At 43.0% G+C, this 19,028-nt stretch overlaps 1 protein-coding gene across 1 annotated transcript in view; it reads right to left on the bottom strand.

The window, feature by feature from the left end:
* Positions 1-19,028, bottom strand: part of NID1 (nidogen 1) — a 77,490-nt gene that overhangs the window by 53,800 nt on the left and 4,662 nt on the right. Inside the window, exons 2-3 of the mRNA XM_014846543.3 lie at positions 3,879-4,178; positions 1,553-1,779 (exon numbers count right to left, since the gene is read on the bottom strand). Of these exons, the coding sequence (XP_014702029.2) occupies positions 1,553-1,779; positions 3,879-4,178 (527 nt within the window). The remainder of the gene's footprint in view (positions 1-1,552; positions 1,780-3,878; positions 4,179-19,028) is intronic.

Genomic DNA, 19,028 nt, shown 5'->3' with positions numbered 1-19,028 from the left:
ACAGTAAGTAAAGTGTTTTCCTGAGTTCTATAAGCCATCCTAGCAAATTATCAAACCTGAGCAGGGGGCCATGGGAACACCCAATTTACAGCTGGTTGATCAGAAGTACAGGCGGCAACCTGGGACTTGTGACTGGCATCCGAAGTAGGGGCACTCTGATGGGACTGAGCCCCTAACTTGTGGGGTCTGTGCTAACTCAAGGCAGTTAGTGTCAGGCTTAAATTGAATTGTAGGACACCCAGTTGGTGTCAGAAGTGTTCTAAGTGAAAACAGTACAGAGATGGTTTATTAGAAATCCTAACTCTATTAACTGTGACTCTTGGACAGGTCTCAGTTTACCTTTTTATGCTCAAGGGTGTAATGAAATGCAAATGAGATTCAGAATCTAAAGGCATTTTATTATTGTAAAATACAATAGAATAACCCTAACCTCTACTCTTTGCTCCCTTTTTACTATTATGTGTCTGTGTTCCTATCAGAAATTAAGTAAAATCACCAGATTACACGATAGAAAGGACATACATTACTCCGTGAAGATCACTGAGCGAAAAATTGGGGTGGGATGGGGGATGAGGAATCAAGAAAGTCCTGCAGAAATCGAATCTAATCGATCTGTCTGCCCGGGACCTCAGTGAAGGCAGTGGTGGGCAGAGCTTGCTTGCACCGGCTCATGAGAGCCGGTTGTTAAATTTTAGCAGTTTTGCAAGCCAGTAAAAAAGTTAAACTATATAAACTTACAGTTAACTAAATTATATTAAAAACAAAGGCAGTAAATACTCAAAACATCGCATCTGAATTCTTTTACTATTATCTATGCTTTTGAAGTTATTTGTCTACTGCATCTGTATGGTGAGAATACTATATAGTGGTTCATCTTTCCTCAACTCCACGTTGAGAAACATGACAAGAGTATCCGGAAACTGGCCATGGTAGGAGTATTTACACCATGGAAATAGGCAGATGCTGTAATGAGGGCTTCCCCCACCTCCGCAAAGCCAGTAGTTAAGCGTTTATGAGCCCACCGTTAAGTAAAGGGCAGAGGAGTTTTAGACTCAGTTTGACAACAGGAAATTGGGAGGAGGCTCTTTCTTTATTTTTAAAAGAATAATGGGAAAGGAAAGATTTTAATTTTAGAAAAGCAGTCTGAGCTTTCTCTCCTTTTGCCAAATTCTACAAAACTGCCTGTTTCTGTTGTAAGAATTTCTCCCCTGGTCAACGTGGGGGGAAAAGGGTTTTCTCAGCCTTGGGTTCATAGCAGGAGACAGGTTTAATAACTTTTATTTCTAATTTTGTACTTGTAGAAGAGATGGTAGAAACTGTTTCAAATGAGGATGATATCTAAAAAATAGGATACATGTTCTTTCTAAGAGTATATGCCATTGAGTCCATTAGAAAAAAAGTACTACATAATATAAAAACTATATGTAAAATTTAAATCCGTGGGAACATTTTTAGGTAATGTTCTATAATGCCCATTACATTATCCTCAATAAAATAATAAAATGATAATCTTATTAAGGGGAGAATCTAGTGAGGAACAAAGAAAGCATACTTGGCCAAATTTCCGATTGATTCTCTGTCGTTAGCAAATATGTTATAAGCTCCGTCGCTCTTCCACAGTAATCCCACTAAACCTTGACTGAATGCCACCAAAGCGGGAACTTGGTCCTCCTCCTTCTTTGAGAACGTCGTAGAGAACTGCAGACCATCTTCAGGATAAAGGAAAATGGCGTAGGAGCTGGAATCCGAGGAGGCCAGCACAGCCTGGAATGTGTTTCTCTGTGAAGATGAGTTCAACTTCAGTTACTCAGGAAAATATCTACAGATCTTAAAATGTGCTATTCACCCGACTATATATAAAAAAGTACAGAGATGGCAGTATTCTCATTTTATTCTAAAAGAAGTACTTTTGTAGTAAAGATCAAGCATTCCAGGATAGTTCCCCTTAAATCTCTCTAAGGCTATGTCAACATGAAATTTCCTAATTAATTAATGAATACCTTCTGCATACTGTGACCCTGAAGTCAACCAAAAATTATAGAGATGGTGCCTCTACATGGTGCCCTAAATCTCATGTAACTTAGCAAATTCTGACCCTTAGAATTTGTTTCCAGGCCATTAAACATATTCAACCACACTCATCATTTAGCATATATTCATTGAGCCCAAGCATCATACGGTAAGAAAGAACATGAGCTTTGGGCAAAACACATCTGGATCCAAATCCTTGCTCTACTCATCCTTGGTTATGGGATCTTGGGCATGTTACTTAAGCTCTCTAAGCCTCGACTCCTGAATCTGTAAGATGGAGATAAAAGCACCTATTGCAAAGAAATGGTAGGAGGACTCTGTGAGACAACATCTCAAGGGCCATGCTCCCTGCACTCGGGAATTTACAGTCTAGATGGGAAGACTAACACGTGAACAAAACATTGCAAAACCGGGGGATAGATTCTAAAATAGAGTCGTGTGCAAGTGCTATAGGAGCCATCAGAAGATGGCCGATGCTGCGAGGGGTGGGAGTGGAGGAGGCTGTCGAGTTTGAATGAACGAGCAGGAGTGAGGGTCAGGAGAGGAGGTCACAAGCAGAGAGGACAGCAAGTGCAGGATACTGTAGGTGGATAAACAAAGGAATAAATAAGCATGATTAGGGAATTGCAAATAATTTGATTCGGCTGCTGCAAAGGGTGTGCAGAGAGGTAAGGCAAAGGGAGATTGGGCCCGAGAGGCAGGCAAGGGCTCTGTATGAGGGGCTGGGTGTTCATCACTCAAGCGAAAGGGAGACACACTTGAGAAATTTAACGTTTGAAGCAGTTTTCAAGCACAGCACTCAGTCAGATATAGGTGGCAAAGCAAAATGTGTCATGCAGGCCCAGAACAGGCTTTCCCAAAGTGCGTTTTATGGGATGTGATGTGTCTTATTTGGGAGGGAAAAAAGGATATTGCCAAAATGTTTGGGGACTGCTAAATTAAAGAAAACTAAGCAGGTTTCTTTATTGCAGGGCTTTTCAGAGTGAGTCACCAAGAGGGGGATATTAATTTTAGCATTTCCCAAACTTATTTGGCCAGAGAGGCCTTTTTCTCAAGGACTGTCTCGTAGGACTAGTATTCTGTGGTGCACAAATTTGGGAACTACCAGCCTGGAACATCTCCCATTTAGGTGGTGTCTCTGGGACCTTTCAAGTTTCTCCCTACCCTGTAATCCTATAAAAATTAAATAATGGTGGAGCGAAACTATTTTTCCAAGGAGAAATTGAGGCACGTCCCAAAGATTCACTTCAGATCTAGAGATGGCTTCTCGACCTACTCAAATATTCCCCTTCCTTCAAGGACAGTGCCAGCTGCCCACACCCTTAGAGCCTTTCCTGACCACTGTGCCCACAGAGACGCCCACCCCTGGAGAACAATTACACTTGGTTCGGAACCACTCACATGGTGCAAATGGTTCTTGCCTCCCCAACTAGAGTGTGGGTCTTGTCTTTATTTCTCCACATTCCCCAGGACCACTTGGTTATTTTAACCTATCACTTCATATTAATAACTTCGCTATTTAACTAGAAATTACCTCCCACCATCCACCACCAAAGAAGCAGCTAGAGGATGCAGTTTATCAACCCTTTTCTTGCTATGTATCAGTCGTCTCAGGAACTGGCTTTCTTTACCTCTAATCATCATTAAAACACACAGTTATATAGCCTTGCAGATAAGGATTTGGAAGTTTCAGACCTGCAATAACCAGTCTATCGGATTTTGCTTTGGATGTCTTGTCTTTATCAATAGCACGAGAATGATGTACATCATAGCAGCACACCCAGAAGACCAAAGCGTGCAAAGCCAACCTGTCAGCCCCTCTGCACTTGTACCTGGGCGGTGCTTACCTTGCCTTCCTGGGCAGGGTCCTTGCTGGGCCCTTGGTAGGGGGCCACAGAGTCCCAGGTGACAACCACCACACTACTGGGCTGGAAAGAGACTTCCGGGAACCCTCTTTGGACACACTCTGCTGCCAGCTGAGTGACAGAAGGGGATAAGTCTTCTCGATAATAAACCTTCCCGAGGCCATCCGTCGTGTCCAAGTCCGCCAGGAAGGGCGCGACTGTTCCAAAGGTCGGTGGGAAGAGCCCAGGATGGGATTCTTTGGCTGGGGGTTCACTCGTGGCAATGATGCCATTTGTGGTGACCTGCGCAAAACCAGGGCAGAGTTAAAAGGCGTGCAAAACAACTTCTTCCTCCGAGGGACTGAGCTCCCACTCATAGAAGGCTGACACAGATACCCCCAGTATGTCAAATACAACAGAACTGGAGAAAGACATGGTCTCAAATTGTAAAACTCAGCATCTTTTCCTAGGCAGGATGGCCTGGTGGGAGGAGCACAGGGAAAGAATCGCAGGACTTGACTCTGGCATAGACAGGTCACTGGACCTTGGGCAAGTGTCTTAAACTTCGAGTCTCAGGCTTCCTGTGTGTGTGTGCTGCGTATTCTGCAAAGCACCATTCAAACACGAGTCATTATTAACACCCTCATTAATTTACTCAACAAACCGAGTAATCACTACATACAGGGCTGTGCTCAGTGCTGTGGGTCCATAAGGGTAGTATGCAGTCTCCACCTTCAAGGAACCCACAATCCAGAAGGAGACAGGAAGGATGGACACAAACGGAGAATGATACAAGAAGTAAAGTGTCAAGAAGTAAATCTGAATGGGGCATTAGGGTATCATGAATTATTTTGAATAGTTCGACGTGTTAGAATAATGGCTAACATTTATTGACTGTTTACCATGTTCCAGGCATCCTATTAACATCTAATCCTCAGAAGTACTCCATATAACTAGGGACTTCCATTATCCACATTTTTCTGATGGAGAAAATGAAGTAAGTGAACCAATTTTTCCCAAGTTACCAATAAGTGGTAGCCCTGGGATTTGAACCCAGGGAGCCGACTCCAAAGTTGGTCCTCTTTCTCACTATGCGTACAGCCTTCTTGAAATCAGTTATAACTGCCTATAAAAAGATATCACTGTGCTTATCCAGATAAAACCCACACTCCTTGGGAAAATGGGAAAGGGATAAACAGCCCCTTGGTGGCAGGGGTACCGGGCCTCCTGTGAGGCCAGGCTAAGAATGAGGCTTTGATCCCCCCACTTTCTTGTTAGTGCACAGTCCACTGATGACATAGAACACCACTCCAGTGGTCCTTTTACTTTGAGAATCTGTGAATTAAAAAAAAAAAACACTAATTAAATGGGAGAGATGGTGCAAATGGCACCTTAGTTTGCATTTTAAGAGGCTGCAGACTGGAAAAACGTGAATCCCAAAAAGGGCCTTTCAACTGTTCAGGAGCTGATTAGGAGGCCTGTGGGTTTTCCAGGGCACTTATTTCCCTTCCTCCTCCTCCTCCACGGTCGTATCCTTCAGTCCCTTCAGACCTTGTTACTAGAGGAGGGGGCAGGGGCGGAAAGAAAGGAGAGGAACTCGAGACCGAACCTTGCAACATGCCAAGAGCCGGATAAAAGGGTTCAATGTGGTGGAGCTGATTTGGGCCCCGGATGGGAAAAGAAGGAGAGTTTTGGGAGTTAAGTGTGGACTTAGCAAAACCCTCCCTTTTGACCCAATGTCATGGGCTGTTAACTGTGTCGGTGACATATTTTCCATCATCACTTGGCACCAGCAATGATTTTCTGGAAGGCAGTCAGGGAAGGAGCTTCACCCAGCTGGTCTCTCACCCTCCTCTCCCCACTAACCCCCCAAACATCTCCCAGCACAAACATCCCGATTGGCTTTCCGTGTGGGAGCGTGGGAAACAGCTCACTTTCTCAAGCCGCCAGAAGTTGGCAGTTACCAGCTGCTAGTGGGAAGTGATCACATGGAGGCCACATACAGACAACTTCGTTTTAAAAAGCTGTCTTCCAGTGAAATTTAAGTCAGTCCTACAACTTTGAAAACACTCCCGGTGTCCTTTATTATTGAGAGTCTGGGCGCAGGAATGTTTCTATTTTCACAAGGAATGCTTTAGGAACTGATTTTTAGACAAGTATCATGAAGAACTGCAAATGCTTTGGACAAAGACCAGAGGATCTTCATTAGTCTTAGTGCTGGCAAATTGTTTCTCAGCCAATTTTACGGCACATTCGACTCAACTGTCTGTGATAATAGAGAAGGACGACATCAAAGATAAATGTCATGTACAGAGCATCATATACATCATATACAGAGCACACAGGAGTTTCATTTGATTCTTAGCTTTAAACTTCTCCCCAGTAAACATTTTTTTTTTCAGATATACCAATTAGTGGCAGATGATGAACAATATTCCCTTCGTTTTGATACCAGTCTCACTTTACATATCTTTCAAGCACATGATGCCTCTCCTAGCCTTGTTCCTTTTCCCCATCTTTTTAAAGTGCCATCAAGCAATTCAACATAAAAGCAAGGAGACAAAGAGAAGGGCCTAAAAGTCACTTAACATAATGATCTCATTTACTGTGTGCCTGCTGGCTCCGGCTGTCTTCTCACCATTCAGTACTGTATCCCTCAGGGCTGGGACCCTGTCTGTCTTGGTCACCACTGTAGCTGCAGAGCTTATATGCTGCTGGCACGTGTTAGTCCCCTCCTCTCCTGACTTCCTCCAGGAAATGGGGCAGTAGTTTCATACAGGATAGGGCCCGTAAACCTGGGTTGTTTAGAAATAACGCCTGAAGGTGCACAAGCTCCAAGGGTGAGCCAGATGAAGGATCCCAGCACTATGTGCTACTGCGGTTCTTCCCACTGGAGTGGGACACCGACTACAAAAACAAAGGGTTTGCATAAATAGGAACTGATAACTCGAATCCAAGCAAGTCTCTAGATCTAACCACCAGTTTACAGGAAATATAGGGGACAGAAGAACATGTTAAATGATACCATAGGAATGCCATCAGCACAATCCAGAAAACAGGACACTCTGAAGGACAAATACCCAGTTTCTTTAATAAACACATCACAAGAAAAAAGAGGCAAAGGACCTGCAGATTTAAGAAGTCCTAAGAAACATATCTACCAGATGCAACATGTGGTCTTTAGATTCTGATTTAAACTAATTAACTGAAAAGTAAAATGATACTTTTTATGAGCCTGTGTGGACATTGAATTATGTTAAAGAATTATTATTTTTTAATAATAAGTTGAAGTCACTTTTTAGAGATCATTCTGAAATATTTACAATGAAATTAACTGTTTGGGATTTGCTTAGAAACAATCCAGTTTAGATGAGGTGGGGAAGAGGAGGACTAGGTGCGGATAGAAATGGAACAAGATATGCCATAACTTGATGCTTGTTGAAGCATTCATAGGAGTGCATTCTAATAGTCTCTCTATTTTTGCATACATTTGAAATTTTCCATAATAAAACTTTAAAAAAAAAATAGATAATGAACATGATTGATCTATAAAGTTTACCAAAAGTGGGCAGCTGGTTTTTATAGATCAGCCAACACTAATGTTCTGTGGTTCCTTGTCTAAACTCCTCCCTTCCCCAGACTTGCCCACCCCTCCCCCTGTCGCAGCCCCTGCCCCTCCCCCACTAGGGATTTTCAGGAGTGTTAATTGCATGGGGCGGGCCAGACTGTGTTATGAGCAGAAGGTGCTGGCAAAAGCAGATTACACAATTAAAGTTAATCAAAAGTTACAGAGCCTTGAGGCACCGGGTGCAGCACCCTGAGTCCAGAAAGAAACAATTATTAAAACTGAGTATTACACAGCAGCCACCAGTCTTATTCTCTGTTCACCACATTTTTGCTAGTTAAAAAGTACATGGCTTATGGGACCAGAGTTTAGTTAAGATGCGAATATTGGTGACTAGAGGCTGGACTAGAAACACAAGTGCTGAAGAAAACTTTTAAATTACTTGCACTTCTCCAAACTCACCATGGTGTTTCGCCTACTTAATACTGCAGGCTTTTGCATCTGTGGTCCCCTCTGCCTCAAAGATCCTTACTCAGCTCGTGTCCTTGGCAAAGTCTCATTTCTCCTTGTGAAGCCTTCCTGACCTCCCCAGCAGAGTTTAACACTAGGTCCTTTATGTCTGCCCCTCTCTCTGTCTTTGCAATTAGCACCTTGGAGGCTTAACTCAGGTACCTTGACTCCCAATGGCACCAGCACATCCCTCGGTATAGATCACTCTGCAAAACCCTTGTGGATTGAATGTATTCCTAAGAAAGCCTGTCGGAGTTCATGAGAGAGCTAATAATAATAACAATAATAATAATGTTATATTCTTTTCTTTTTTTTTTTTTTAGAGATTGGCACCTGAGCTAACAATTGTTGCCAATCTTCTTTTTTTTTTTTTCTGCTTTATCTTCCCAACCCCCCTATACATAGTTGTATATCTTAGTTGCAGGTCCTTCTAGTTGTGGGATGTGGGACGCCACCTCAACGTGGCCTGATGAGTGGTGCCATGTCCGTGCCCAGGATCCAAACCCTGGGCCACCACAGCGGAGCGCACGAACTTAACCACTCGGCCACAGAACTGGCCTCAATATTACTTTCTTAAGGTAACTCACTAACCAAATATTGCCTAGCTGAAGTTCTTGGTGGACTAAGTGAAACCAGTAAACAGTTAGCCATTGATGATTAGGTAGCTAGTAACTAAGGTTTTTTTGCAGTTATTAACTATAGCTTTTAGTTGTTTACCCACCCATTGTGAACTGTGCTGCTTAGGCAATATGCTATCTAACTCCCACTAGGTTCCTACAGATAACATCTCCCTGGTACCCGGGGTCACCAAGGTAATGGATATTTGAGCTGTTTTTCAGGAATTAGGACCCCTTGTCCAGTTCAGGCCAGTTGAAACCACCAGCCCATCAACTGGGCCCACACAGACGCCTGACAATTGACCTTTTTGACATCAAGAGGCTGAAAACTCCACCCTCAGATCATGCTAAGACCACCATTCTGTGAACAGGCGTCTTATGAAGAGGCATGAAATCCGACTACGCTTGTGCAGATCATCAATCACCTCATCTTTCCTCCCCTCCAATCATCTGTCTCCACACCCTGCCCTCTACCCCATAAATATCCCGGAGTCCCATTTTCGAGAGGTGGATTTGAGACTCATTCTCCCGCTTCCTCACTTGGCTGCCTTGTGATTCAAATCCTCTCTCTGCTGCGATCTCGTCGTGTCAGCGGCTGGTTTTCTGGGCGACAGGCAAAGATGAACCGGGTTCAGTAACGTAAGTAATACACCACTTTTTTTATTGAAAAACAGCTACTTCCAGCACGTTCACCAATGTAAATATAATCTTGTTATATTATATAATGTAAATGAAATCTTGTTTACAGTTTACACTGGGAAAAAGAAGTTCCTTTAGCAAAGTTAAACTTCAGCTCAGTGTGTTACTAGCACAATTTAATGCCCCTTTACAGAACATGTCTGTCCACTCACCACAAGGGACACAGCAAACAACAGGCTTATCCAGCTGCATGGGGAAGAACAGGTCCATTATATCACAAAACACCCCAGGGTGAAAATGCCAAGCACCACATGGCCAACAGCTGGAGCCACTTATGTACAACTGTTTCAACTCTGCTGACATTAAGAAGAGGATGGACAGAGCCACTAACTCATAATGGAAGAGTGTTCCCCATTTAAACGAGCACTTCCTGTCTCGTGTTCATCTTTAAAGTGAACTCACAGACAGCATGAAGCACTGGAGAAAGTCTAAATGCAGATAGTCAATAAATTAAAATTATATTCAAATGCACACTGAAGAAGTGAAACAATAAGCATCTTTTCAGGCTTACATGAGCCAGTAGCGGTCCCAAGGGCAGAAAGCTGCTGCAATAGTCGGGGAAAGCCTTCTTCAAAACAGATGTGGTTAGAGAATACTTGAGGTAGACACAAATAGGAAACAAATGGGGACATTTGAGAAATGCAAATAGCTGTGCTGAGAAGACAATGAAATTGCATGGAGTTGCAAAAGGAAACTCTCGGGTAGGAGGAAGCAGAGACTTAAAGTGAAATAATTTAGGGTAAAGACTGAAAAAGCAGCATTTACAGAGTGTCTGCTAAGTTTGAGGCTCTTTACTAAAACTGTTTGCATTTTAAAAAAATTTAATACAACCATCCTCTTTTCACATATTTGAAACAGACAAGGAAATGACAAGAGACTTAATTTAGCTTAATGTCATATAACCAGCAAGTGATGGAACCAGGATTTGAACCCACATCTGCTAGAGTCCATAACTTGTGTTCTTTCTGTTACTGTAGTCAGCTGCCTAGTTCAGAGATATTGGGAGCAAAAGTCATGGAAGTTGCAAAGCTTCATGACATGGCTTCACAGTTAGAAATTGGACAGCTAGACAAAGCTGGAAAACTACAAGGGCCAAAGAAAAGAAAAATCTGATAAAGAAGTCCAGGAAATAGCCAAATCCATGATAGAATCAAGGCAGAAGTTGACTTCAGCCTAGAGCCCAGAGGGGACCTGGGGCCTGACCCACTTGTGTGGTACTTAACAGTTTACAAAGCATTTTTACTCCAGTTGTCTCATTAAACCTAGTAAAGTAGGCAATAACATCATCTCCATTCTTCATCTGAGAAAAAATGAGTTTCAGTTTGTTTGACTTGCCTAAGATCACACAGTAGAGGTGCCAGAACACAACTCTGGAGTTCAAATTGCAATGTTTTTCCATTAACCCCACTGAGCCAGGGAAATGGCTCTGGCTTGAATTAGAAATAAAAACAAAAGGATTAGCAGATAAAAACAAGGGACAACCTATGGGTAATAGTTAAGAGATGAGTCGACATTTTCAGCTTAATCTAGTTAACGTCTAATGAGAGACTTTGGATCAGTTACCAATCTTTTCTGTAGGAAATTTCTACCTGGGGTTACCTTCCAACATTTGAAAATGGTTGGGGTCTTTAAATTTTAACTTCTGGTGTATGTATGGAACAAGAGGGAGTGGTGTCCTTCAGTATTCCAGAACAGGAGACTATCAGGGAAGGGAGGAATGGCCTCGCCCGAACCCTGAGCCTCTGGGGAGCAGTGTGTGCTCCTCCTTGACACCTTGGATGTAGGTATCAGAAATTTACCTGTGCCAACTGGAGCACAGTACTCCCCTAATTCAGATTATACCAATCCCTTAATTTGAACATCAAGAATTATAGGGAAAGAAGCATTCATCTGCCTTTCCAGAACGAACCATATGTCAGTGTAACCACAAGCCCAATTTGTGAGAGAAATACTTTACAGAAGTATGCTAGCTAATAAATGTAGAAAGATAGAAACAAGGAGACAACAAAATGAAATAAAACACCATTCAGCAACCTTTAGTTTAATAATTGATTCAGGTAAAAATCATCAATGGAGGCTAAAAACATTAGGTAAAAGGTCAGTGGGCAAGGGGCAGCAGCATAAGGCCAAAGTGTCACCCCATAGCTTGCTTACTGTTCCAAAGGGGGAAAACGTAACTTTACAGACATGATCTAGCTGTCATCTCCTTATCACCAGCAGCTAGCAGAGCAATCACCGGACATCAGTTCCCTCCTAATGTTATACAATATGACACATAGAGCTTCATTCCTGAAGTATTCTTGTTAAATAATGTTACTACTCAACAATAAAATACAAATAACCCAATTAAAAAATGAGCAAAGGACTTGAATGAACATTTCTCCAAAGATACACAAATGGCCAATAAGCACGTGAAAGAATGCTCAACGTCATTAGCCACCAGGGAAATGCAAATTAAAACCACATGAAATACTACTTCACACCCACTAGGATGGCTAGAATCACAAAGTCAGATAATAATAAGTGTTGACAAGGATGGAGAGGCATTGTAATCCTCATACATTGCTGGTGGGAATAGACAATGGTGCAGCCACTTTGGAAAACAGTTTGATAGTTCCTCAAAATGTTAAACATAGAGTTACCATATGTCCCAGCAATTCCGTTCCTAGGTATATACCCAGGCAAACTGAAAGCAGACATCCACCCAAAAACTTGTACACGAACATTCATAGCAGCAGTGTGAGTGGCATCATGCAGTGTGAGTGGCATCATGTGGTGTGAGTGGCATCACGTGGTGTGAGTGGTGTCATGTGGGTGAGTGACATCATGTAGTGGTGAGTGATGTCATGCAGTGTGAGTGATGTCATGCAGTGTGAGTGGTGTCATGCAGTGTGAGTGATATCATGCAGTGTGAGTGGTGTCATGTGGGTGAGTGACATCATGTAGTGGTGAGTGATGTCATGCAGTGTGAGTGATGTCATGCAGTGTGAGTGGTGTCATGTGGTATGAGTGGCATCACGTAGTGTGAGTGACATCATGTAGTGGTGAGTGGTGTCATGCAGTCTGAGTGGCGTCATGTAGTGGTGAGTGACGTCATGCGGTGTGAGTGGTGTCATGCAGGGAAATTTTCAAACACACACAGAAGAATAGTACAACAAACACCCATATCCTCATCAATCTGCTCCCACGATCATGCTCCAGTTCTTGTTTCATCTGTTCCTTCCACACATGTGCATATGTACTTTTCTTTCTTGAAATATTTTTACTTCATCTCTTCTTGAAAGCAGTTTGTCTCAAAGATGTCCTTTTACCATCGCTTTGTTTCCATCAGGATCCAGCCAAGTCCTCATCTTGCATTTGGTTACTATGGCTCTTAAATCTCTTCTCATCTATACCAGTTCTCCCTCCTTCTTTTTCTTCCATGCCATTTATTTGTTGAAGAAGGGGAGTCTTTTAAAAATAAATCACATCACTCTTTGCTTAGAAATCACTAATGGCATCCCACTGCTTCACAGAATAAAGTAAAAAATACCTAGCATTCATTCATTCACTCATTGAACAAATCATGGCAGAACACCCACCCTGTGCCATAGGCACTACTCCCAGTACCAGGGACAAGGTGTGAGTGCGGCAGACCAGGCTCTGCCCTCACAGGGCTCAGACTCTCATGGAAAAGACAGGCAACAACAGGTAAACAAACGAATAGGCTAATTTTTTAGGTAGCTTTATACACTGTGATGAAAATACGATAGACTGCAACCAACCATCACAAATGGGAGTCTGCGTGTGGGCCAAGACCTGAATGACAGCAAGATGCAGCCACTGGGAAATCAGGGCCATGAGTCCTGGGCAGAGGAAGAGAAGTGCTAAGAGCTAGATGGACAAGCTGGCTGTGGTCAAGGGAGAGAAAGAGAGCTGGTGTGGCTGGAGCCTGGCGTGTGAGGGGAACAGGGTAAGGGATGAGGTCAGAGAGACCAGCTAGGCTGGGCCACGGGGGGCTTTCTGGATGCATGGTGAGAAGTCTGGATGTCATTAAAAGCAAAGGAAAATCCCAGGAGGTTCTGAGCCAGAGTGGCCAGGTCTGATTCAGCTCTTGCACCACCGTCCTCACTCACATTGGCTTTCATTCCGCTCCCGTGACATGCCAGCTCCTCCTCTCCATACTCTCACGGTCTCATGTCCAGCAATACTTCCTGCGTTTGAACCACCGTCTGGCCTCCTGTGCTCTTTCACACAGCTGACCTCTACTCATCCTTTGGTTCCAGCTAGGTTGGGAAGGTTCTGACCCCTCCAACTAGCTCAGGTTTCACCACGAGATATCCCCACTCTGAACTTCTCTCTCATAGCGCTCATCACAGTGGCAACTGGTCAATTATTGGTGTAATTATTGGCTTAATGTCTGTCTTCCTCAGTAAACTGTAAACTTTGCCAGAGCAGAAACAACACTGGTTTGGTTTCCGTCTGTATCTCCAAAGCCTAGCACTGTGCCTGGCATACTAGGCAACAGACTAAATATTTGTTGAAAGACTAGATGACGTGTCTTAACATTGTACTGCATTTTATGAGAAATAGTATCCAGTGTCCTGAAACAGTAAATGTACTTATTCAACATCTGGTCACTGAGTCAAAGAACATCAAAGATCCAAAATAAAATGGGCCTTAGAGATGATCTTGTCAAACCTCTTCATTTTATAAACAAAAGAGACCCGGAATAACACGAGGCTGAGATATGAAGTGCTTTGACCTCAATTATAAGCTGGTCAACACGATTAATCAATTCCATTTTAGCCTCCACTGGAAATTAATACTTTATTAAGTATTCTGTGATTCAACAGGGCCACTGATAGACCACAGGGTGCCTTTGGGCAAATTAGAAACGGGTGCCTTTTCTGAGGCTCAGGGCTCGCTGAGTGGCCCGTAGATTTTAGCTCTTGCTTGTCCCCTAGGTGAGAGGCCTTGTGCTGCAAACAACCTGCAGAACCACGGTGGCAGCCCTGGCCTGGATCGGCAGATCACAAACTCCCTAAGTGTGACAGCTCTACGAGGGATGTTAAGAGGAATAAGATACCATCTCTAGGAGCCAGGCCAGCCTGCAGCTCAGGACGAGGACAGGACCCCATGCACCCTTCCATCAAACCTGGGTATTGCCTCCCAAGATAGGTCACAGAACCACGTCAAACATGGAGAAACACATATTTAACTTGAAGTTTTCTGTAAAAGAACTTAATAGGAATGCCAAAAAATATGAGAAAGAAGAAAAGGCTGAAAAGACCAAGATTGAAACGGCCATTCAGAAAAACAATACAGAAGTTTCAAGAATACACACCAGGGGCTGGCCCGGTGGCCAAGTGGTTAAGTTCCCGTGCTCCGCTGCGGCAGACCAGGGTTCGGATCCTGGGCACAGACATGGCACTGCTCGTCAGGTCACGTTGAGGCGGCATGCCACATGCCACAACTAGAAGGACCCACAACTAAGATATACAACTATGTACGGGGGGGGGGGGTTTGGGGAGATAAAGCAGAAAAAAAAAAAAAAGATTGGCACCTTTAAAAAAAAAAGAATACACACCAAAAATGCGATCTGCCAGAAGAACCAGGCAATTAAATCCTGAGTGTAAGTGCCAGGGTTGATGCTGGGGCAGCAGAAGATCGAACTATGAGCAAGGTAACAAAGTCCACGGCCGTGTGGTTAGGTCTATGGATGCTACAGGGAGGGGTAGGAACCTTGAAAAGATTTTGCCCTGACAGACCAATGTGGACACCAATCGGAAATGCTGGATGTTCAAACACAACAAATGGAAGACACAATGAGTAGCACTACAACGCCAACACCACCACAAAACCAAGTGGCCTCAAGAAACGTCTTGATCTCAATACAGAACTACCACAGTGTCGACAGGTCCTGTTGGCATGAGTGTTGCTTCGAAGGAACAGGATGAACTATCAGAGACTTGCTTGTCTATGCAATCAAGCGTAATTTAAATTACTTTAAAGACTCATTTAAAGAACTGGTGCTTCTGTTTACTTCACTTGCTTCTGAAATATTTTGTGCGTACGTATAGATAAGTTGCACTCCAATTACACTAACACTATATATGTCAGAATGCTTAAACACTATTTGTATGCAATGCTTTCTTTTGCCTTGCTATACTTTCCAATACATTAAGAAATTCCAGGGAGCCTTCACCTTGACAGATTTTGTAGTTTGGTCTATTAAGTGTAGAAATATGAGCAACATATTTTTGTAGATGTCTTTGGCAGAGCTAGCATTAGCTTGTTGCATATGGAACATCTTTCCCAAAAGTTACATCAATAATCTAATACCAAAGTACTACAGAGGAAAGTATAGAATAAAGAGAAGAAGAAAGCCCACGCTTTTGGAGCACATTACCACGCGGTGAGCTGTTTAAAGACATTAATTCAATGAATGTTCTCAACTCCATGAGGAAGGCAACGATGTCTCTGTTTTACAGATGAACAAACTAAGGCTTACAGAGGTTGGATAACTTATCCAAGATCACGCAACTAGTGTGGCAGAACAGAGATTCAAAATCACATCTTTTGGGCTCCAAAGACCTCGCTCTTCCCATGCTACCTGCTGATAATCTAACTGAACAGTTAAAATTAAGATAGATGAACATTTGTTAATATATTAACCTCCAAATAAGACAATATTAGAATTACAGAGCATTCTAAGGACAGAGATCAATGTTGTCTGGTGGCCCTGGTCAGTTAGGAAGGAAGAAGGATTCGGGTTGGCCCTGGGAGAATGGGGGAGAATCTGAGGGGTAAGAGATGGAGGAAGGGGTAGTGTAAAAGAATGAGCAAAGAGCCAAAGTAAGACCTATTTTACTTTTCTGGGAAGTGTTATGGCGAAGCTGGAATAAAGCTGGAAAGGTAGGGCGAGGCCCTGAATCCAGGCCAAGGAGTCCACCTTCCTCTAAGTTAGGATGGGGGAGGGAACTAAAGAAACTGAATGCAGTTGGAAAGTGTTATTTCCAAGGTGAAGAGAAAGATGCAGATGCAAGGGCCTGCTGTGAAGGTTAAGTGGAGAACTGGTGATTTGCCAAGATGACCACCATGTTACTCAACCCAGTGGTCAAGCCTCAGTGCTCATCTTTTTGGCCCATGAGCAGCATTTAACATGGTGGTTCACTCCCTCCTTCTTGATACACTTTCTTCACTTGGCTTCCGGGCCGCCCCCTTTCAGTCTCCATTGCTGGATCCTCCTCCTATCCCTGACCTGTTAGAGGCTCCCTTGGACCCCTTTCTCTAGCTACACATACTCCCTTGGTGGAGTTCACTTAGTTCTCTTGTTTTAAACACTGCCATCTATGTGCCAATGGCTTCCAAATTTATATCCAAAGCCCAGCCTTGTCTTCCAAACTCCAGACTCACCCCAGACCCCTGATGTTGAGTAGTGTACCACATACCAATATACTATACGGCCATGAGTCACTTAATGACGGGGATATCGTCTGAGAAATGCGTCACTAGGCAGTTTTGTCATTGTGTGAACATAATAGAGCGTACTTACACAAAGCTGAAAGATATAGCTTACTACACACCTAGGTTGTATGATGCTAATGTTATGTGACCACCTTGTATGTATTGTCCGTTGTTGATCAAATCATCCTTATGTGGCGCACAACAATAATTTACTTTATTTACTATGTTTGCTGTTTATTTTCCGGCTCCTGCTCCCCTGCTAGAATATAAACTCCTTGAAGACAGTGTTCTTTGTTTTGTTCACTTGTATCCTAAGTGACTAAAACAGTGCCTGGCACATAGTAGACCTGATAAGTATTTGTAGAATAAATGAATGAAGGGAAGGGGGCCAGGCAGCCTCAGGGCAATGTGAAAACCCTCATAGGGTACCATTAACAAGGAAAAGCAAGTGGCAGCGAAAAGCTGAGGGGAGGGGGGAGGTGAGTAATCCCCAGTCTGCCACGTGGAACCTGAAGTGACAGATGGGCATTTGGGTGGAAACATTTGGTATGATTTTGAAAATCTAGGACTAGTGCTCATGAAAGAGGTCACAGGCAGAGACACTGCCATGGAGCAGGCAGCAAAGCCATAGAGGTTGGCAAGATCTCTAGAGAAAGGAAAAATTGACAAAAGAAATACAAACTATATTCTATGACTCCAGAGGCTTCACGGTCTATTTGTGGACAGGCAGCAAAGGAAACATTTGCCCTGATCACAGTATGGTATAGACTTAGCTCCAGTCTACAGAGGGGTCAGGGAATGAACCCAGTTGCATGGAGTTCCTCATGGAGCCTCTGAGCTCCCCCAAGTTCTAGGGGTCGATCCTCTATCACGGTTCATAGTACAGGGCATTGGAATCAGCTGTTCATCTCTGGCTCCCTCACGGCACTGAGACGTCCTGCAGGGCACGGACCTGGTCATACTCAGTTGCTGTGTCTTGTACAGTTTATAGCCTCAGCACCAACACAGCCCTCTACACATACAAGAATCTCTTTATAAACATTGATGGAATGAATCAAGTTTTGAAGAAAGTGAGTGGCCTGTATTGGCAGAGAAGTTAGGGTAAAAATAGAAAGTTAGAAGATCTTGAAGGATGAGTTAAATTTACCCTACTTAAGTAAAGATTCCTGTATGTAAGTGGTATGATGGAAATCTGTTTGTGGAAGGTGTGTGTGTGTGTGTGTGTCGGGGTGTGTGTGTGTGTGTGTGAAAGAGAGAGAGAGAATGAGAGAGACTAGAGGCAGGGAGATGAATCAAGATAGAATCTTTTTGCTATCAGGGATTTCCTTTTATTGTTTTTTCATAGCATGAAGGGTTTTATTTCCAAAACAAACTGAACTTATTAAATAATAACTAATTTATTTCTCCATTTTTATGAATCAAGACAAGTAATTTAATATGCAAGAAAACCATGTTCTAGAAATTCTTCTATTGGTCTGCAGAGCTGATCAGAGCTTCTGATCAGCATGAGATAACCAGCATTAGTAAATCAAGATGATAAAATTCCAGTCAAAGAAAGAAAATGTTTTTATTGTTCTGTACAACCTCATTATGTCTTTGAAGATTTCTTGCCCAGGGAGGTCAGTTCATCGGCCAAGGCAGCAGAGCTCATGTGACGTGTCCAATGGCTCAGGGGGCTGGATGAGTAGATTTACAGACTGGCCCATTCGTCACTCATTACCCAGGATGGGGTTCAAAGAATGGCTGGCTTCATCGCTGGAACTGTGCTGATTTACCATCCAAAAATAAGAGGTTGTCTCTTGAAGAGAATCAGACCTTATCACGTAGGAGGTCTGCCTTGGGCCACAGGAGGAAGTCTGGCAACCAAGATGGCTCCTCACTCATCCAGGGAACATTACCCCAGCAGTACCCTTCTCCCACCTTTGAACAGCTCTCATATTAAGGCAGAGGTATGTAATGTCTAGATACCACTACATCAGAAGGTCTCAAACATTTTGGTCTCAGGACCCCTCTACACTCTTAAAAATTAGTAAAGAACCCTCAAAAGTTTGTGTTTATACAGATTATACCAATCAATATTTATCATATCAGAATTAAAACTGAGAAAAATTTAAATATTTATAATAGTTAATAATGAACTCATTATACATGTTAACATAAATAACATTATTTTTTATGAAAATAAAACTCGAAAGAGCTTAGGGAGAGAAGTGTCATTGTGTCACATTTTTGCAAATCAATTTGATGCCCGGCTTAATGGAGGACAATTGGATTCTCATATCTTCTACATTTGATCTGTTGTGATAGATATTA

The sequence above is a fragment of the Equus asinus genome, chromosome 2 (assembly GCF_041296235.1).
Source record: "Equus asinus isolate D_3611 breed Donkey chromosome 2, EquAss-T2T_v2, whole genome shotgun sequence".
In the NCBI taxonomy this organism is placed as follows: domain Eukaryota; kingdom Metazoa; phylum Chordata; class Mammalia; order Perissodactyla; family Equidae; genus Equus; species Equus asinus.
The sequence above is the reverse complement of the archived record's forward strand: the minus strand, read 5'-3'. Positions and strand labels throughout refer to the sequence as shown.